Here is a 22,485-nt window from a genome sequence, read left to right as displayed (position 1 = left end):
TCCTAGATGATCTGTGGTTCATATTTGGCCTGCAACACAAGGAAGTGTGGTTAATTAAAATCAGGTAATACCTGCAGAGTAACTAAGAGTATATATCTATATACTGATGATCAGATTATTGTGAAGGCAGTTGGGCAGAATGTTGGTCAAGTCTGGCGAGTATACTACTTCACTTTCTGCCATGCTTCTGGAGAGGCTGCTGTGGGAATTTGTACCCATTTAGTCAAACATACATTTTCGAAGTCAGGCACTGATGTTAAATGAGAAGTTCTGGTTTGCAATGAACATTCCAATTCATCCCAAAAGTGTTCAGTGAAGTTGAGGTCAGTGTCCTGTTTAGACCACTCAAGTTTCTTTACATCAAACTCATTACATCATGTATTTTTGGGCTTTGTTTTTATACAGGAGCACTGCTGTGGTGAAACAAGACTGGGTCATCCCCAAACTGTCACATAGTTAGATAAAACACCTATAATTAGGAAATAATTATGGAAAAAATAAGCATTAAATGTGGCAATAACACCACCAAAGTAAATTTAGCAAATAAACAAATAACCCTTGTTGTTACTGGTACTGTATATTTGCCAAACTAAATGATTTCTGACTACTAAACTAAACATGATATTACATAAAGGAAACATTATGAACAAAATGTTTTGCAGTATGCATATTACACTTGTCAAAAAGTAACTGCTCCAATGGTTACTTAATCTAGTTCATTAAATTCATTAGGCTAATTAAACACAGCCAGACTTGATCATGATCACATAATACACCTAAGAAGAAATCAATCCCAGTGAATGCCATATTACATTACATTTACACCTAAAAACCTTTTAAGATAAAATTCTATTGACAGACAAAATAGCAGCTTTTTAGAAACGAATTATGCTGTAGGCATAAAATCATCATTTTAAAGTAGCAAAAAAGAAAAAAGAGTCAAACATCACAGTGGGATGTGCGATGATGTTTCTTTGCTGGTCAGATAAAGCAAAAATAAAATTCCTCAGCTCTTTGTGTTTGAGGAAAATAGGGTTGCAGGTATGATTCCAGGTAAAACATACCAAGCATATTAGGCTGCTTCTCTGCCAACAGTACTATGCCATAATATGTCATCAAGAAAAAACAGAAAGATGAATGAATGATGTGAAGCACCAGGAATTTAACCTTATTAGCCAAGAAATTAAATCTGAAAAGAATTTAAATATTTAAAAGACATCTACAAACATAAAGCCAAAGTGACTCAGATAAGGTGCTTGCATGATGAGCCAAGTTCCTAAAATAAATTTCACTAAAAATGTTATTTTTAACATTTTTGACTTCATGATAAGAGAGACCTCATGGGTTATGAAATTGTAGATGGTTTGCCAAATGAAATGGGTCAGAACTGAACATCAACGCTGCATCAAGCTTATTATTTCTTACTGTAGATGCCTTATTAATTGATTTATTGGAATTTGGATATTTCCAATTGCCCTGTGCCACTTGAACACCCTCACTGACTGCAGAGAAGCACACTGTCCTCCAACACATTTGTGTAGCTGCCAGATTTTTCTTTTTACTGACCAGCAGAAGAGTTTGTAGAGAGGAAGAGGTAATACCACATCTAGCCTTTTCCCATCAGACACATCCAATCGTGTTCGATGACCACTCAATCTCACTGATGGCCCTGCTGAGAACTTAACTTAGGTCTCCACAGTGGTGGGCCAGCATATTAGACTGCTGGACTAGCCGAGCACCTTGTCAATGTCTTTTTTGAAAGATATCTTTGTTTATAAGCATGCTTTTTTGTACAAATTAATTGATATTGTATGTGTCCAAAACCAAGTACGACTTCTCTTATTCACACATAACAGCAGGTTTGAGTTTGAAAGCAGCATTCTCACCTTTCTGTGTTAAGGGTGATTTTGGAGGGTTCAACATTTGGGTTTTCCCATTCCATCTGAGGGCAGTGCATGAAGTAACAGAGAGTGTAGAGGGCCTCAGGTTCCCAGTGGAGAAGACTGTTCTTCTGATGTACAGGAGTGCTGTTACTGTGGTTCTTGATGCTTAAAGGCTGTAGATGATGCATGGCTCTAGACACCAGGTCACCTGTAAACACACAGTAAGGCTAGTTTAGTTATTTTGTAATGCGAGAATCAGCAAAAACAGCAATGGTGAATCAGCAATGGTGTCATTGTCCCCAGTCCAGAAAACTTTAAACTGTAAAATCTTGTTACAGCAGTGGTTCCTAATCTTTTGTCAGCTGGACTGCAATAACCACCGGAGTCAACTAAAGCAGATCTTGCAGGCCACAGAAATTAAGTAATCAAATATAATTATAATGGACATATAGTACTAAAGTGGGGACCACACATCGTGTCAAGGACCACATTTTAAGGTGTGAGAGGCTGCTGTTTTAAGATGCAAATTTTGGAGCAGCAACACATCTCTATTGCTTTTGCATCAGACATTTAAACATTGTTTAAATCTGTATTTTCTTCTATCCTTTTTTTTGCACTGTGCCATTGTCCAAAATAAACATCAGATTAGCATTAGCAATCTAGACATGCAGCATTATTTTTAAACAGCTGTTAGTTTCTTATTGAGGTTTGGCACTGGTGTGGTCAATAATCTGGTAATTTCCTGCCATGTGCCAATTGTTCTCTGATCTTCTGGTTGGTCAGTTAATGTCGTTGGTGTTGTAACTGTTGATGCAAGTTACAGCTGCAATTGGAAATACTCAACCCGCTTCAGCTTAAGTCTCAGTAAACAGAGAATATTTATTTATATTTACAAGCAATTTTGAGTTCTTGTTCTCTTGATAAAGGTCCATGTGCAGTGTTTATTAAACCCCCAGCCTCGGTACTTGGTGAAACATTCGTTTGCCTTGATAACCTCTAATAAGTGATTTTAAGTGCTAACAAGCTTCTGACACTTTTCATCTGATGTATTTGCTCATTCTTCTGATGCAAAGACTTTCAGGTCATTAAGGTTTGATGGCTTTTTATGTTGCAACTGCTTTCTTTGAATCCCAGAAAAACATGTTCTTTAAATATGGAGACTAAGAAAGCCACTCCAGGATTTTCCATGACTGATTCCTTAAACAAGCTTTGGTTGACCTGGAAGCACTTGGGATCACTGTCTTGCTAAAAAGTCTGTAAATCCATTTTCCCGTTACATGGTCAAGGTTGCCAAATCCTGCAGCAACAAGTCCATATTATCACTGACCCACTACTAGGCTTGAATATGCAAATTCTTGCACTGAACAAACCACTGACGCATATGACCAAACAGTTCCAGATTTGACTTGCCACTCCATAGAACTGTGTACCAGAACTTTGCTGGTTCATACAAATTTCCTTCTGGCATATTCCACTCGACCCTTTCTCGGCTTTTTTGTTCAAGAGTGTAATGCGTCATGGAGTCCAGCTGTGTTATCCTTGGTTGTTAAGTGATCTTATGGTTGCCACTGACACATTTGTCCCATGCTTCATCAGGTCATTCTGTAAGTCTTTTGCACTAACACAGTTTTTTTGTCCTAATGAAATTGCTTTCTTCCATGATCAGGCATGTTTGCTGCTGCACAATAAGTTTGGAACTCCCATCCACTGCCCTTTGGGTACAAATAAATTGTCTCCTATCAGCTTTGGTGACAGCTCCTTAGTTTACACATTGGTTGCAACACACCTTGAACACTTAAATCTCTGGGTGAAGCAAGTTAAGGGTCATCATTGAGTTCCCAACGGTTTATTTAGTTTATTTATGTGGAAGTTAAATTATTATTATAACATGGCAATATTAACAAAATATTCTGCTACTATAAAATACTATATCATTTATTTTTTGTTTATTTGCTGTATTAGGACTTAAAGCAAACTCTTGCTCAGCAGAAAGGTTTAGAGTTATAAATCCTTCTTTTATTTGGGGGATTGAATATTTCTAATAGCAGCTGTATGTAATCCCCCTTTAATGCAACACATACAGCTGCATGTTATGTGATCATCCTACAATTAAATCCACATACATTTCTATAAGGAAAGTTTGTTTAACAAACAAACAAGCAAAACATGCGTAAGGATATTTATTGGTTTATAGTTTTTTTTTAAAAATAAGACACTAAGGTTCAGTGCTCTTCTATAATTCAGACTGTATTGAAGTCTACTCCATTAAATTGAACTCAGGATGCATTTGACTGGGTTATTTAGCAGGCTTTAGGATTCACTTACACTAAATGTCTCTCCCTATTATGATGCTTTATATCGTGTAAATCAGGTTATGAATAGAAGAGCTTTGGCACTTTTAAATTCAGTCATTCAGACAAATACAACAGCACTTCACACTGCACAAGGTGGTCGATTAATAGTGCCAAGCTATAAAAGCTAGTAAGAAACAGTGTCTATCTCTTACACAACAATCTGAATGCTGCTGTTTCAGCTATTCCACTGTCTAAATGAATTAGCATCCACACTGTCAGTGCGTGACAGGCCCTAGAGTCATTTAGGAAAAGCAGTGGGTTGTTTAACAGCTATAATTGTGTTTCCTTAATGTAGAATTCTATATACAGTGAGGTACAAAGATTATTATAGAAGACACATTTATAACCAGTACTGAGGGAGTGGTATGCAGTCTAAATGGTCTTACAGCACAACATAAAAAGACAACAATTACCCAGTAATTACAGAATATGCATAGATATGGTATACCTGTTAAAACATTGTCACACAGTAGTCTGTGCTGAAATTGACAGCTGCATACATGTACATAACAGACCAAGATGCAAGGTACTAAGGACATTTATTATTTTACTATCAACTTTATTCTGTTTATGGTTATGGAGGAAACACTGAGCACAAGCCAGGAACACACTTTGTACAGGGCTCCAATTCATCACATGGCAACACACACACTCTATTTCTTTTGCATATTTATTAGATGTAACACAAACTCCCTCACCCACCCTCCTTAGGATTGAATCAAGGATCAATCATAATGCTTCACATGATAAACAAGTACATAGCAATGCTGACAGGCTTGATTAAATTTAGTGAATCGATTTTGTCTATTTGCATAAATCAAAGAAACCTGATTCAACCAATTCCAGGTTAAACATCCAAATTCCTGACTTTCTCCCGTCAATTTAGCCCTAATAAAGTACATTTAAAAACAACATATGTCACATATTTTTTTCTAATTGGTTCAGACAAGTGTAATTTTTAGCTAGTATAATTTAGTCCAAAGTCTTTTTTGTTTCATCAACAAAAAATCACCTCTCAATGCAAAAAGCCTCCAAATAAATTGTATTGCACACAAACTTCACAAATGCACACAAAGAATCAAAAGGAAGCAGCTATGCAATCTTACAAAATACTTCTTCTAGTGAGGGCTGCTGTGGCAGTGGAGTAAATTTAGCCCAAACTTTTTTCTTCCAAAGATTCCAGTTCCTTCTAGGGAATCCCCAAGAGTTCCCAAGCCAGCTATGAAATATAATCCATCCAGAGGGTACTGGGTCAGCCCTGCACTTTTTATTCAGTGGGATGTGACTGAAACGGGTCCAGGAGGAGCTAACAAGGATACATCCTTGTGAGATGTACACATCACTATAACTGACTTCTTTAGATTTGTAGTAGAAGTGGCCTCCGGGGTTCTTCCAAACTGAACTACCCTGGGAAAAACTGACACTTAAAAATCAGAATACAGTGACTGCTGAATGTGTATTTATGTGTATTATCAGATTTGAAATATCATAAAACAATTTTATACTGACTTTAAACTACTTTATTTTTTAAATAACAGTTGATTCAAAAGTCAACTACAATCAGACATCACTGTCATACAGTGGTTACTGTAAAAGACAAACAGCTAAATATGCAGAACACAAGCAGAACTATACAGTGACAGTGGCTTTAAAAACAAGAAAAGGAGACCGAACGCTGCTCTCAAAGGGCAGTTCTATGACCAGTACTCTCATCTCTTATTCATGATGCCCTGTGACATTTCCTGCAAGTCCAAGGGCCAGCAGGAGCTGACTGAGAGCGATATCCACTTCAGATTAACCCACAGGAAGAAACTCATGCAGCTTACAGCACTTCATCCACAGTATTTTAAATTAACACAGTATTCAGTGGCCTTAATGGCTATGAAGGTGACCTTCATGCCAAGACTGGGTCCCACAGGATGGGAATACTGTCACAAGTCAAGACATGAACTGGGAAAACTGAGCCGAATCGACGGTTTATTCATCCTCCTGAAAAGCATGAATAAGGTATGAGCACCTTGATGAGCGCCAGGTGCGAAGCCTGCTCTGTTTTACATTGTCTAGGGAACATGGAATATCCAGGATTGTTAGACCAGGATAAGCCCATATTTTCCACTTCATGTATAATAAAAAGTATACAGTGCAGCTTGCAATGAACAATGGTTCCAAATTCTTAATAGGAATATGTAGAACTGGTTCAAATATTTGCCTTTATTTTATATTTCATTAGAAGTATTTAAGTAATTGTGCATTTTATTATACAGTAGCACTTTAAGTTTACAGTAATTGTAAAAACTAAAAATATTCGGCACATTAATAGATATTAACTTTTCTTAATCCAGTGACCCACTATACTACAGCACTAGTTTGGCTAAATGTACATAGTATACATACATGTATCTATACAGTTTCCTTTAACTCCACATTTGATCAATCAAGAGGGGTTTGGAGTCAGGAGTCTGCTGCTTTAGTTTTTGTTGAATAAATCTATGTGGGGTGTGGATTAAATGTGGGTATGCACTACTATAGCACTTTACAGTAAAACCCACCCTATCACCCTTTTGCACACCTCCTGGAAATGCACAATAATTTCTGCACCTTACTTGTATTTTGCACCATATTTACTTTTTAGGCACCTTATCTGCATTGCCAATTTTACGCTGCTAATGTACAACATGTCACTACCTCAGGAACCATTGTACCATCTATTCACCATCATGTACTAACACTTGTCTTTAGTCCTGTGTTCTAATTACTTGTTTATATTAGGGATAATTAGGAATATCTTTTGTAGTTATTTATTATAGGATTTTTTGTATTATTGTTGTATTTGCACTGTTTTGTATTGTCTTGCACTTTTTGTACCGTGTTACACCGTGATCCTAGAGGAACGCTGTTTCGTTTCAATATGTACTTGTATGTAGCTGAAATGACAATAAAACCTCTCTGACTCTGACTCTGACTCTGATCATGCTTAATGCACTACCAATGGTACAGTTACCACTATATGCATAAAGATCTTCAAATAAGATCACCATTAAGCATAAATTTGTGGCTCACAAGTTTAAAGAACCTACAAAAATGGAGTAAAAATAAAAATAAGGCACAATACAAGGCATAAACAATATCAGGAAACTGAGTTGTGTACATGTTTCTAGTTTCTAATTCTAAACTTGTAGAAGCAATTTGAATTAGTCTCCCTCTTATTATCTCCAATTACCTATTAAGAAAAGCAATTATTTGGAAGGCATTTAATTTATAAAAACAAAAAACAAATGCAAAAACAGTTTGGTTATTCTAATCTATATATTTTTTATTAATAATTATCCTTCATTCCTTGACATGAATGCTGTTTTTGTATTTATCTTCCATGCTGCACTGCTGCAAATCCTTGTTTTTTCTTTCACCTGCCAGTCAGCACTTCGGCAGGTGCCACTTTTGCTATGTCATTAAAAGTAAATACAGAAAATGAATTTCACCTTTAAACAGTCCTAGTCCTCTGTCACATTTTGTGTGCAGTTTGGCATGTTTTTGTGTCTACATGAGTTACCTGCAATTACTCAGTTTTTTTTCTCACCCTTGAAAAAGATGCAAAATGTGGATTGGCTACTTTAATTATTTTAAAGGTCAGATAATAATTAGGTGAGTGTTAAGTGACCTACAATGTACTTGTGCCTGTCTAGGGTATATTTCTACCATGCATCTCTGGGTGATCAGGTTGAGGCTGTACTGTACACTGATGAGCAAAAACATTGGGACCACCTGCCTAATATACTGCCAAAACTGCCCTGATCTGCCAAGACATAAGACATCTTAAGGAGTCCTGTGGTATCTAGTACTTACAATTATCTGCAGTTTAAACCACAGCAGCTCTTCTGTTGGTCTGTACTACATGCCATAGCCTTCATGTCCATTGACATGAATGAGTCTTGGCCACTCAACAAAGTGTCACTGGTTCATGGCTTGTCCCTCCTTAGACCACTGTCTGTGAGCACCCCTTTCTGTTGAGGAGATGCTTCAATCCAGTTGTCTAGACATAATTTGACCCTTATCAAGGTCATTCAAATCTTTATTCTGATCATACCTGCTGCATTCAACCATCAGCCCAACAGAAATATAACAAAAAAGCATCATATTCCTCTCTTAAGCTCCATCGGATTGGATGGTAAGCATAAGTGAACTGCCATCTTCAGGTCTCTCCCAAGATGTTAAATGGGCTTTAAGTTCAGGCTTTGGATGGGCCATGTAAGGACCATTCAGACAATGCTTGCTGTTCTGCCCAAAAACTTTAATATTAAATACTTTTCCTGTTGCCTGTCCAACAAATTCTGCCATCTATGCACATGACTTATGAAGTGACTGTTGTGTTTTTTATTACCTTCCTGACCAGGGCCTTTCTTGCCTGGAAACCCAATTTGGCCGAAAAGCTTAACTCTAGTATGGTTCAAGGCTGTGCCTTTTTCCATTTTAAAATTATTGATGTCCTGTGAACATTCAAAGCCTGAGATGTGGTTTTATATCCTTGCTCTGATTTATGTCTTGTCACAGTTTTATCATAGAAATCTAGTTCCTTGAACTTCATGGATTGGTTTTTATATTGACAATACAGTGTAAATTGTGGGTTCTTATAGACCCAACTGTGTATCTTTCATAACCTTGTCCAATCAATTTAACTGAGTCAACTGAGTGTTGATTTGAACATGGTCATATAAAAAACTTTATTTTTTCTGTCAATTGCAGATTTTGGTTGATGACATTAAAATAGTTCCACATATAAATGCTTACTATAAAAAATTAAGATTACAATTTAAACTGCAGCTTCAATACTTTAAGCATAAGTGGGGCAGACCTTCTACATATGCAGAGGTGGAAATAGATGTTTTTGTGTGTCTAAATGTTTTTAATGGTTACAGTATTCAATAGAGAGGTAGTAAGAGAGGTAAATTTGTTTAAACAAACATACACTCTGTCTTAGGCCCAACATAAGATTTTGGCTGTATTCGTAAACTGCTATAAGTGTAATGAGTAAAATCTCTTGGGTCCCAGAGCTAAAATGTTTTTATTTTTTTGGTTTAGTCCACAGTTCAGTCTGTTGTTCGCGGTCTGCTTAATTATTAGGTTGCTGGTTTAATATAATCCCAAATAATGAGAACTTACATGCACAGTTGATTGTATTGAGGGGGGATGTTGCAAATGATTGCACAATTGATTGTATGTAAATGAGACACACAGCTGGTGAAAAACAATATTTTACCTATGTTTGGTATTTAGTATGTGATTTTAAAAGATGTAAAATGTGCATCATGAAATATCCTTTAGCTGCTATTTGCATAAGCAATTGCTATTCTCATGATAATAAGTTGTTATATTAATACATTTGCATTGACACTGCCACGTATTTTGCACCATTAAAAAACATCTGAAATGACATATTAATGGCAAATCAGTTAATTACCTTTTTTGCAAAAAATACTATACTTAATAGAATCTATCAGTAAATTACCAAGGGATATTTCTTGTATTATTAGGTTTGCAATTCCTGATGATCTGAATACAACAGCTGTTTATGAGACTTGTACTTTTACTTACTGAGTTCAGAGATGCTCCCAACTCGAGTGGCCAAAAGACACTGCTCTATGGTGCGCAACTCTGCCTGACTGTAGGCATCACCAGGCTTCCCTGATCGCTGCTGGTTTCTGTGCTGGTTAAAACTGTCTGGTAAGATCAGGATACCTGTAAGAAAGAGAAAGAGTGTTAGAATGTACAAAAAAGGTTCAAGTCAGAGGGTAAAAGCTTCGCTTATATACATACCCCATTTCTTAATTTAACTGACTTTTGTCATAAATCACAGACTCTTCTTTTTATTGCATTTTACTTAACGTCCATGGTTTATGGAAATGGGGTTTGTAGTTGTGAATACGTTTCCACTCCATTATTTCATGATTGTGATGACATTTCATTGGTCAAGACTCATGAAAAAGAACAGAAACGTTTTACCCTTTAGTGGATAAATGACATTTAAAGTAGAAACTCTAGCTAAAAATGTACGTCACACAATTATGATGCAAATGATTGACGGAGAATACTTGCAAATGACATAATGCAGGGAGAAACCTGGCCTTCTAAACCATAAAAATAAAATGGTGACATTTTACACAAAATCACATAAATACTTTAGCAACAGCATCTTCAGCATGTGCACAGTTACCACTAATAAACCCATTTTCCAAAAGGTCATGCAGTTTCATTATGAATGAATTTTAAATCAGCAGGTTTTGTTATATAGTACAGGAAAATCATGAACTGATTAATCTGGCTAAATTTCAGTTTAATATAATGGAACATTTCTATCCTGGTAAAAGTGGTTACCTCCAAGATGACAATGCCACTGTCTAAAGAAAATTAAAGGTATGTTAATGGTGTGCTTATAATAACAATGACGTAAACCTCAACTTAATAGAACACCTATGGAAGAACACCGATCAGCCATAACATTAAAACCACCTCCTTGTTTCTACACTGACTGTCCATTTTATCAGCTCCACGTACCATATAGAAGCACTTTGTAGTTCTACAATTACTGACTGTAGTCCATCTGTTTCTCTACATATTTTTAAGCCTGCTGACCCCCACAGGACCTCTACAGAGTAGGTATTATTTGGGTGGTGGATCACTCAGCACTGCAGTGACACTGACATGGTGTTGGTGTGTTAGTGTGTGTTATGCTGGTATGAGTGGATAAGACACAGTAATCATTGTCCCTGCTGGACTGAAAATAGTCCACTAACCAAAAATATCCAGCTAACAGCGTCCCTTGGGCAGCGTCCTGTGACCACTGATGAAGGTCTAGAAGATGACTAACTCAAACAGCAGCAATAGATGAGCGATCGTCTTTGACTTTACATCTACAAGGTGGACCAACTAGGTAGGAGTGTCTAATAGAGTGGACAGTGAGGTGACACGGTTTTTAAAAACTCCAGCAGTGCTGCTGTGTCTAATCCACTTATACCAACACAACACACACTAACAAACCACCACCATGTCACTGCAGTGCTGAGAATGATCCACCACCCAAATAATAACTGCTCTGTGGTGGTCCTGACCATTGAAGAACAGGGTGAAATCAGGCTAAAAAAAGTATGTAGAGAAACAGATGGACTACAGTCAGTAATTGTAGAACTACAAAGTGCTTCTATACGGTAAGTGGAGCTGATAAAATGGACAGTGAGTGTAGAAAGAGAGAGGTGGTCATAATATTATGCCTCATCCATGTAATGCATACACATTCAACAATGGTTTTTGCTCTACACAGACTGATATTTTTCCAGATTTCAAAGTCTTTTCACAATATTATGTAAGGTAGTGAAAATTGAAATTATGAAAATTCCATCGATCCAGACTGAGTTTTTAATAAATCACCCAATAATAATACCTTCACATAGTCACCTGCTTTGATTTAAAATAGTGTAACTAAGATATTCTCTTTTATTTTGCCCGTCCCAACATTTTTTTTTGACTTACATCGTCATTCAAGAATAAAAGCCTGCTTCAAAACTGACAACTACCTACTGACACAACTAAAGTTTATTGCGGATCATATGAACACTCTATATTACAGCCTTTAAGTCTGCGGTTATGTAAAGCTTGAAGTACATGTTCCAGTTAAGTAACTAAAGAGCAGTTGCAGCAATCATTTAAATCTCCAGACTGCCATGACATGCATGTTCTTTCCAAGTATATATAAACTTTTGACTTCAACTGTAAGTAGCAGAGGAGCTCCAAACAGCAAGACAGGCTGGTATTTCAGGATGATAACAGGTGAAAGACTTGGCTATCTGCTCTCCATCTGCTCTTAGGGATGCGGTTAATGAAAGCTCTTATGTTTCTGAACATGCAGGAGTTACAGTTAAAGACAATGTGTGCCTGTCCGGGGAGATAAATACAATATTAATCACATGCTTTTTCCACACTGTTAATGTTGAACAGTTCTGTTGGGATTACATTCAGGAATTCTCATTTCATTTCTAAATTTCTCTCCAAATGGTAATATTACCACATTATTTCAGATTCATTCCATTTCCCCTGTTACCACACTACGATCCATTGATCAGCACATGAAGCTAAACTTCTGGAGCAAGACACTTCATTTGTTTTCTGAATAAGAGTTTTTATTACCTCTTAGTTAGATGGCATTATGAGCAAATTGGATCAGCCCCCATTGTTATATAATCTTCACTCCAGCTGCTGATGAATGCGCCTGGAGCCAGCGGTGTGGTAAATTATGATGGGGAAAAATACATGACTACTCCTCCAGTCATCAAGGGAGCGTTTTGTTTGAACTGTTTCATTTACAGCTGTGAAGTAAACACATTTATAAGTATGGCTATTGTTGGCACAGTTTACTCAATCACACCCCGCATGTGAGCACGCATTGTAGTGACCTCTCAAAATTCCATTACGGTTCAGTGCAATGAAGTTTTTTATTGCAACATTAGTGTGGGATTGTTATGGATCAAGAAGTCAGAAAGGCTTTTTACAGTCAGCATTTTCCTTGTTGCGCAGAAAACCCAACCTTAAAGAATTAGCCTGATGTTGCCATGGTGATGGGGTAAGGGTGCCAGGGTGGGTTGCTTGCCTGCGGCAGGGGAGGGATTTCAGGTGTTTAGAGATGCGTAACCACACCTCACTGCTCAGAGACCATGTCTTGCTATATGTGAGTACTCCATCAAGCATGGCTGTGCATCAAAACCAAAAACCTGCATTTCATTCAGTAAGAAGCACAGAGTCTATGTAAATCATATGGTACATTTAGCCAAATTCACAATATATATAACATTTACATTTTCGGCATTTAGCAGATGCCTTTATCCAAAGCGACTTACATTACAGTTACAGTATACAGTCTGAGCAATTAAGGTTAAGGGCCCAACAGCAGCAACCTGGTAGTGGTGGGCCTTGAACCCACAACCTTCTGGTTACTAGTCCAGTACCTTAACCACTAGGCTACAGCTTGCCTGTAATACACTAATGGCCCAAAAATTGTGGAAACCTGCCCATGATTTTCTTGGACATCTCATTTTAAAACCATTAATGTGTTTGTGAATCTGTGCCCATTCTGTCAAAAGAGCATTTGTGAGGTCAACATGAATGCCTGGCTCACAACCCAAAGGTGTTTGTTGGGGTTACGGTCGGGGCTAAGATAGGTCACTGGTGTTCTTCCACACCAAACTCTAAGCCATCTCTGTAAAGACCTGACTTTGTGCACAGAGCACTATTCAAACCGTTGCCAAAATATTGGAAGCATGTTATTTATCTGATGTAGCTCATTTAATTTACATCACCGTTTTAGCCTGGTGAGGGTCGTGCAGGGTCATTGGACGCAAGGCAGAAATACCCTGGACAGAGCACCAATCTATCATGGGGCTTAAACCAATCATCCTCCTCTGTTGTTTTTGTTTGTGTTAGTAACCAAATATAAAAAACTTTTATCTGCTGACAAATAAGCTTTAGGTATTCATTGAAAATTTAAAATGTGCTAATTTGTGCTGCAGATCATGATGCAATGCTATATCCATACCAGACAACTTAAGAATTCTGTAAAACTGAATTTTTCCTCGGGTGAACCCAAGAACTAGCTCAGCTTTTTCCGCATTGGCACTGATCTCATATTTTAAATATTTTAAACATGTACGTAAATGGGTCCTTATTATGGCTTTAGCTACTTCCTTGATTATCCTGTTACTTCCTAGATTTCTCTCCATCTTACTGGACAAACTAACACATTATTAAAAAGATCAGATTCTTGGTTTAGCCTTTTAGGTTTAATTATAACCTGTAAATGACCTTTACAATTAAAACTGGACTGATTTTACATATCTATTGTAAACTGTGAATTCTTAGTGAACTGAATAATTTAAATATTAATAAGATAAAATAAAGATTCTGCTTGTTAAAAGGTTTTCTCAGTTCTTATGTGCTGTATTTTAAAAATGTGATTCATGTTGGACGCATCATTAGGTCTAAAGAAATTAGAGGACATTATGAGGGCTGATGAGTCTTTCATTCATAATGGGTCTTCCAGACCAGGGGCGTAACTACAGGGGGGGCAGGTCCACGACATGAACTCAACCACTCACCTCACTGCCCCCCCCATTGGCTGCACTCGCCAGGTCGTTATTATTATATTACAGTGGGGCCAAAAAGTATTTAGTCAGCCACTGATTGTGCAAGTTCTCCTACTTAGAAAGATGAGAGAGGTCTGTAATTTTCATCATAGGTACACTTCAACTATGAGAGACGAAACGAGGAAAAAAAAATCCAGGAAATCACACTGTAGGATTTTTAAAGAATTTATTTGTAAATTATGGTGGAAAATAAGTATTTGGTCAATAACAAAAGTTCAACTCAATACTTTGTAACATAACCTTTGTTGGCAATGACAGAGGTCAAATGTTTCCTGTAAGTCTTCACCAGGTTTGCACACACTGTAGCTGGTATTTTGGCCCATTCCTCCATGCAGATCTCCTCTAGAGCAGTGATGTTTTGGGGCTGTCGCTGGGCAACACGGACTCCACAAATTTTCTATGGGGTTGAGGTCTGGAGACTGGCTAGGCCACTCCAGGACCTTGAAATGCTTTTTACAGAGCCACTCCTTCGTTGCCCGAGCGGTGTGTTTGGGATCATTGTCATGCTGGAAGACCCAGCCAATCTGGAAGAACATCTTCAATGCTCTCACTGATGGAAGGAGGTTTTGGCTTAAAATCTCACGATACATGGCCCCGTTCATTCTTCCCTTAACATGGATCAGTCGTCCTGTCCCCTTTGCAGAAAAACAGCCCCAAAGCATGATGTTTCCACCCCCATGCTTCACAGTAGGTATGGTGTTCTTGGGTTCTTCTTCTTCCTCCAAACACGACGAGTTGAGTTTTTACCAAAAAGTTCCATTTTGGTTTCATCTGACCACATGATATTCTCCCAATCCTCCTCTGGATCATCCATATGCTCTCTGGCAAACTTCAGACGGGCCTGGACATGTACTGGCTTAAGCAGGGGGACACGTCTGGCACTGCAGGATTTGAGTCCCTATCGGCGTAGTGTGTTACTGATGGTAGCCTTTGTTACTTTGGTCCCAGCTCTCTGCAGGTCATTCATCAGGTCCCTCCGTGTAGTTCTGGGATTTTTGCTCACCGTTCTCATGATTATTTTGACCTTACAGGATCAAGGGAGATTATCAATGGTCTTGTATGTCTTCCATTTTCTTACAATTGCTCCCACAGTTGATTTATTCACACCAACCTGCTTGCCTATTGTAGATTCACTCTTCCCAGCCTGGTGCAGGTCTACAGTTTTCTTCCTGGTGTCCTTCGACAGCTCTTTGGTCTTGGCCATGGTTAACTGTTTGAGGCTGTGGACAGGTGTCTTTTATACAGATAACGATGTCAAACACGTGCCAGGTAACGAGTGGAGGACAGAAGAGCTTCTTAAAGAAGAAGTTACAGGTCTGTGAGAGCCAGAAATTTTGCTTGTTTGTTATTGACCAAATACTTATTTTCCACCATAATTTACAAATAAATTCTTTAAAAATCCTACAATGTGATTTCCTGGATTTTTTTTTCTCATTTTGTCTCTCATAGTTGAAGTGTACCTATGATGATAAATTACAGACCTCTCTCATCTTTCTAAGTAGGAGAACTTGCACAATCAGTGGCTGACTAAATACTTTTTGGCCCCACTGTATAATATACTGTATTATATTATATTATTTTCCTTAAGTAAAATTAAAATAACTAAAACTGTGCATTAAAAATACCAGAGCCATTCTGATCAGCTATCAGCATATATATACATTTGTTGAGGGGGCCCAAATATTTATTTTGCACTGGGGTCCATGAGCTACTAGTTACGCTACTGATCCAGACAATTCTTGGTCTGTACTGACCTCTCACATGAACTGTATATTTAGGACACTTTTTTATATTTAGGAATTATTTCTACCTTCCCTTTATTACACAGCTTTGTCACCCCTGCTAGCAGACAGTTGCAAGTTAATAAACAACACATGCAGTGTGTAGATTGAACTTACAGTTCATGATGCAGAATGTAACAGATTTCTGTAAAAAATGCTGCTTAGTAGAAATAGGTACAGTAAAAAACTGACAAAACATAAAAAGGATGAACTGTGGAGCACACTTAGCCCCTTGCCCTCTCTCCCCAGGAGTCCAGACCCAACTAAGCATGGCTTTCTTGACAAATGAGAGTGCTAGGCTTCAGTGCAGGCTGGAACACTTAAAACAGCGGGTGGTACAGCTGGCATTTTTTACACACACTTTTTCTTAGCCCCCTGCATTCATGCAATGTTTCTTTCTCCGCTGATGTAAACAGTTTAAATTACAGAAGGCTGTAAAGACTACACACCCGTGCCTGCTTTTGATATGTTGGTATGTTTGATATGTACAGCCTGGCAACGATCTCAAAGTGAAGGTTTTTGTATGAAACACGCAATGAGCAAAATTGCATTAGTTTTATAAGGGTTCACGGTAATAGGCACACTTACATCATGGTAGGTGTTATTTATTACCTGATTCCACCTCCAAACTTAATTTCTTGAAGTTTGACCTACAGCTTGTTTTGCTGTGTTGACCTGTTAAAAAGTTTTTTTTTTACCTTAATTACCCATGATTTTAAAAGATTTAAAACAAATGTAGCCTCTCTATTGCCCCCCCCCCTTTCTATTCACATCAAATGCCTCAGTCCACCCTAAACATAAGTGTGAACGGTACTTGCTAGCAGTAAACGTTGAGTAAAGAGTGGAGCATTAAGTGTCATTAAAAGAAAATCTGGTTAGAAAACACTGACAAAAAGAAAACTAAGACAGAAGTTTTCCACAAGCAAAGGCTGGTGTAGTCTGTGAGTGGTGAAAATTAAACTCAGTTCATACTAAAATAGGCCATTGTTAATTTTGCTCCACTAACATTAGTTTAATATCTTCATGTGTTTACATTTCGCTTCTGTTTTAGTGACATTTAATAAATGCAGACAAAGTATTAGCAAGTTAGTTATCTCTGCCCCTGCCTGATACCAGGCCCAGCAAATGCAGTCTCAGGTTCAGCATCCCTGTCTCTCCATCTTCACATCATTGCTGCTCTCCTCCTTGCTCATTTGGGAGTAGGGCTGGTTCATTGTGTGAAATAACATGTCAGTTGGCATAATTGCAGAGGGTCCAAGGGATATTTCTATCATGAAAAAAATATATAAAGTTCTAAAATTACTGACTGTAGTCCATACGTTTCACTACATACTTTTTAACCTGCTTTCACCCTGTTCAATAATCAGGACCCCCACAGGACCACTACACAGTAGGTATTATTTGGGTGGTGGATCATTCTCAGCACTGCAGTGACAATGGCATGATGGTGGTGTGTTAGTGTGTGTTATGCTGGTATGAGTGGATCAGACACAGCAGTGCTGCTGGAGTTTTTAAATACCATGTCCACTCACTGTCCACTCAATTAGACACTCCTACCTAGTTGGTCCACCTTGTAGATGTAAAGTCAGAGACAATCGCTCATCTATTGCTCATCTATGAGCTGGTCATCTTTTAGACCTTCATCAGTGGTCACAGGACGCTGCCCATGGGGCGCTGTTGGCTGGATATTTATGTTGGTGGACTATTCTCAGTCCAGCAGTGACAGTGATGTGTTTAAAAATCTCCAGCAGCGCTGCTGTGTCTTATCCACTCATACCAGCACAACACACACTAACACACCACCACCATGTCAGTAAAGGATAAATAGATGAACAGAAGCTTGGTCTAAAAGTTTTTTTAAAAGAATTTGACTGTGTAATATGTCTTGTAAAAAAGCTATTTTTCAAGTTCATTTGAATTGATTTCATATTTGAAACATTTTTCCAAGCTTGACAGAGCAATCCAATACATCAACTTTCAATTTAATCATGACACCAAAACTGGTGCATTAAGGATTAATTAGTACCTACATAGCCAGTAATTTTACTGAGCAGGATGCCATGCGACGCCCCTTATAAAACAATCCACATTTGAAAGGTTGCTACAGTGGAAACAAGGTGATTGCCCATATTACCTCCATTTCCTCTGACACAGCCAATTTTGTCTGTTAAGTGCCCAGGCAGGCCAGTGGCACTGACAAGACACAGACTTGTTGATCTGAGAACTTGAAGCCTTGGCAGTGGTCAGCTGGCATATATGACTGCGCCCCCATGTGTGGTGTAAAACAAGACAACAGAACAGGCCTTAAGGCATCATCCCTGCAGTCAGGCAACCTGGTTGTTTGTTACCCTGTGGGAGAGTCAGTGTCAATTAAAAGAAAACAAAAGTTATTCTGGCTTATTTCAATAATCAGATCTACATGATATGAACACACTGGTTTTAACTGTTCTGGTGGTTTGTGCTCTTGTGGACATATTATCAAGATATTTAATGATTTTTTTCTTTTGTCTATTGTCTGTACGTGTTAAACACTTAAGTAAAGGTAAATACCAAAAGAAAACACTTGCTGATGCACTGTTTCAACCAAATCTAGTTGATATGGTCCTGCCAAGTGCACTAGATTTTTATAGTTTTAGCACAATTCTCAAAGGACATTTTAATGCCTACAGGACCAGTAAAAATTAATTTACAAACGTTTTCCCACAACATATTTATAGTCTTCTGCTATGGCCAGGCATGTGGTCTGAAGCCCACATTACCAGAAAAGCCTGTTATTGTAGCAATGATAAGAAACAGTAATGGTCTGGATTTTTAAAATAAACCTTTAGGTCAGCCTCAAATGCTCTATCAGACTGTGACGAATAGCTCTCTTTTAAAAACATCAGCCAGTAGAACTACTGTACTGGGGGAAATACTTCAGACTGTCAGTATTTTATGAAAATTCTAAATTACAGCTGACAAATTCTAATAAATCAATGTTATATGTTTAGTCAGTCAACCGCTGGGTACTATGGGTCATTACATGTAGTCTATACAAAGACACACAGGAGCTACCAACATAAATAAACATAAGTAAGCTAGCCATAGACAAGTCTGATTTATGCTTTCTTCTGAAAAGGCTTCCACAGACTGGGGAATTATTGAATAAGCTTATTGAGGGTAAGAAATTTTGGAGAAGTCAATATCTGCAAAAAAGCATCCAAACTTCCTAGTTACTGAGAAATAAAGACCAATAAATAAGGTTGGGAGGAAGTTTGACTCAAAGCACTCCCTAGCATACTAAATAGTATATTAAACTGGTATACCAAGAAGGTTATCATTTATCATTATTACTTAACATATTTTGTGCAGTTGCAGGAGCTCTTTGGTATTCAATCATGCACTAATTGAATACTAAATAAATATGGTCTGTTCTCCATCCAAGTCATAATAATAGATAAATTGCACTGAGTGCACTTTATTGACCTGCTATATCAGTGCCTACACACATGAATAGATCCAACAGTTTAACGTATACTGCTCATCTATAATATGTTTAAGCCCTAATACATTTTATTTGTTTTAATTAATTAAAAGTAATTTTTTCAATTACAGGTGGCCAGTATGTTCACTAGGTCACACTTAATGAAAGCTAACTGAATTCTCCTTAGTTGTGGATGAAATGTAAGATTGTGAATTCATGTAGCTTTTAAGATCCTGAGCTTGGGGCATGTTTTACGAATCCTTTCTTAAGGAAGAGACAGACCAGCTCTAAAATCCAAACTTCATTACTGTTGAACATGCTGCTATTGAGAAAGGGATTAGCCCAGAGGTTAATGGTTTTCCTCCGTGTGTAATTAAAAACATTAATTAATGTTATTAGTTTAGGCAGAATGTGTTGCTCTGTTGTTATGACTTGAGTAGAGATTAGATTAGATTTTATGAATAAGTAACTTGTTTGTTTGTTTGTTTGTTTATTAGGATTTAAACGTCATGTTTTACACTTTGTTTACATACAGGACAGGACAGGTAGTTACTCATTACACAAGGTTCATCAGTTCACACAAGGTTATATCAAACACAGTCGTGGACAATTTAGTATCTCCAATTTACCTCACTTGCATGTCTTTGGACTGTGGGAGGAAACCGGAGCACCCGGAGGAAACCCACGCAGACACGGAGAGAACATACAAACTCCACACAGTAAGGACCCAGACCGTCCCATCTGGGGATCAAACCCAGGACCTTCTTGCTGTGAGGCGACAGTGCTACCCACTTTGCCACTGTGCCGCCCTACTAAGTAACTTAAGCATGTCCAATGGTTTATATAAACCTTATTCTATTCTATTCTAATAATGCTAGAACAGTAGGTAAAATGTACGTAAATAAAAAATAAAACACAATGATCTGTAAACTTCCTTGTACACGTGTTTAAATAAAACAGCATGCTTATGTATTGAATCATATAAGTTGGGGGTTTCATTATTGGGAGTACATGAAGACAATGTCAAAATTGCCCCCCATGTCCTTTATACCACCCTGGCCCAAAAAACTCATTTGAACTATTTTTAGATGAAAATGCAGTTCATTTAAAACACTTTTTTTAATCGAAAGCCACACCCTTATCATTGTTTGATATGCTGCAAGCAGTTCTTAGAAGCACTTCTAATACAGACAAAACCAGACTTAATCTGGCCTGTATAGGGATCATGTGCCCCAAAATAAAATCAAATTTATGCATTTGCATACTACAGCTAGATTGGGTTTAAAAAAAAATAAAAAATAAATAAAATTCAACAAATCACATTTATTACAAAGACCTTCAGGTTCAAACCTGTTAGCTTAAATGGAATCCTCAACAATGTGATTTACATGGTTCCTTGAGGCACAGTTTCTCAGTGGCTTTAGAAATACCGCATTTAGTCTTCTTAGGGAATCTTAGGGTCAAGCCTGGTTTGTCAGACATCTCCTGTCTGACCCAAGTCTACAGTATGTTTTACTATGCACCAAAAAAAACCCGTTGGACCAGACAGCAACTTTTCCCAGAGTGCGGATTAGCTACCGACCACAGTGCGGTACCAACTCTATATTTAAATCTATTTTGAATGGAAGTAAAGGCAAGCCCACTACACACACACACACACACACACACACACACACTTGATGTCTTCTTGTGTGAATGGAAAAACACCTATTGAACTTTCACAGAGCCAGTTCCCCATGTTCAGCTTTGTAAGTTTTCAGTTTATTTCTACTGTGCCTCTAAACAATATTTAGTGATGAAGTGATTCAGGCCTCTAATGGTGAGACTTCTAAAATATTTATAGTACTTGTAGGCCAAGCTTCAATCTCATACAACATTAACTTAAAACTCGCTTCAATTATTGATGGATAATACCTTTGTAAGATATTTGTAGGTAAGCTTATTTAATTATCTAACAATTATAAATCCCCATAGTGAGATGTACCAGTAGGTTAGAGACAGTCCATATAACCAAACTTAAAAGGGAACTTAACATGGAAGCTAAGACCTAGAGAGGGCAAATTAGAATTGTAGAAAATATAAAACTACAAACTCAATCAGAAAGTCTTGAGTGAATTGTTAGCCAAAATCTCATGCAATGTACACTTAACAAAGCAAATCAGTCAGTAAATAATAAAAACTGTAAAATATGGGGTTAGTATGAGTTTGTGGGGATGTTTTTACAAGCTATGGCAATTAGGACAGAACTGGTTTATACATTAATGGCTCACAGTATATAGAGTATGGATAAAATGTACCCCCCTCTGACAGAAAGCTTAATGATGAAAAGGAAGCAAGATGACCCAAAGCAGACTGCCAAAGCCGTATAAGTCGTGACTTTAACCATATTAAAAATTTGTGGAACTACTTTACACAATTCTTTCAAGTTCTTACTGTTGCCTGGTTAGTTGGGTAGTGGTAAACTATAGCTCTATGCTGTGCAAAATTAAATGGCACCAGTATATCAGCAGTTAAGGTGTTGGGCTAGAAATCAGAAGACTTCTGGCTCAAAATCCACTATTGCCAGGTTGGCACTTCTGGGTCCTTGTGCTCCGTACAGTATTGTACAGTATCTTTGTCCACATCATGTAAAACTCCAGCATGCCTACACTCATGACCTGGGCTTGCTCAACCCAGTTATCAGCACTATGAACAGCTAAACCCACACATGAGAGTAATAGCTAATATTTCTTGGCAGTGCAAGTCAAATTATTGCCACTAATGTGGTTTGTGCAATAAGAGTGCTATGATGGTGGTCTTTCTTACACTACATTTAAACTC

General features: G+C 37.7%; 1 protein-coding gene across 1 annotated transcript in view; it reads right to left on the bottom strand.

The window, feature by feature from the left end:
• Positions 1–22,485, bottom strand: part of btbd11b (BTB (POZ) domain containing 11b) — a 74,962-nt gene that overhangs the window by 17,900 nt on the left and 34,577 nt on the right. Inside the window, exons 2-3 of the mRNA XM_063004212.1 lie at positions 9,827–9,970; positions 1,887–2,091 (exon numbers count right to left, since the gene is read on the bottom strand). Coding sequence (XP_062860282.1) covers positions 1,887–2,091; positions 9,827–9,970 — 349 coding nt within the window. The remainder of the gene's footprint in view (positions 1–1,886; positions 2,092–9,826; positions 9,971–22,485) is intronic.

This window comes from Trichomycterus rosablanca, chromosome 11, assembly GCF_030014385.1.
Source record: "Trichomycterus rosablanca isolate fTriRos1 chromosome 11, fTriRos1.hap1, whole genome shotgun sequence".
NCBI classification, from domain to species: domain Eukaryota; kingdom Metazoa; phylum Chordata; class Actinopteri; order Siluriformes; family Trichomycteridae; genus Trichomycterus; species Trichomycterus rosablanca.
This window is presented reverse-complemented; position numbering and strand designations above follow the sequence as displayed.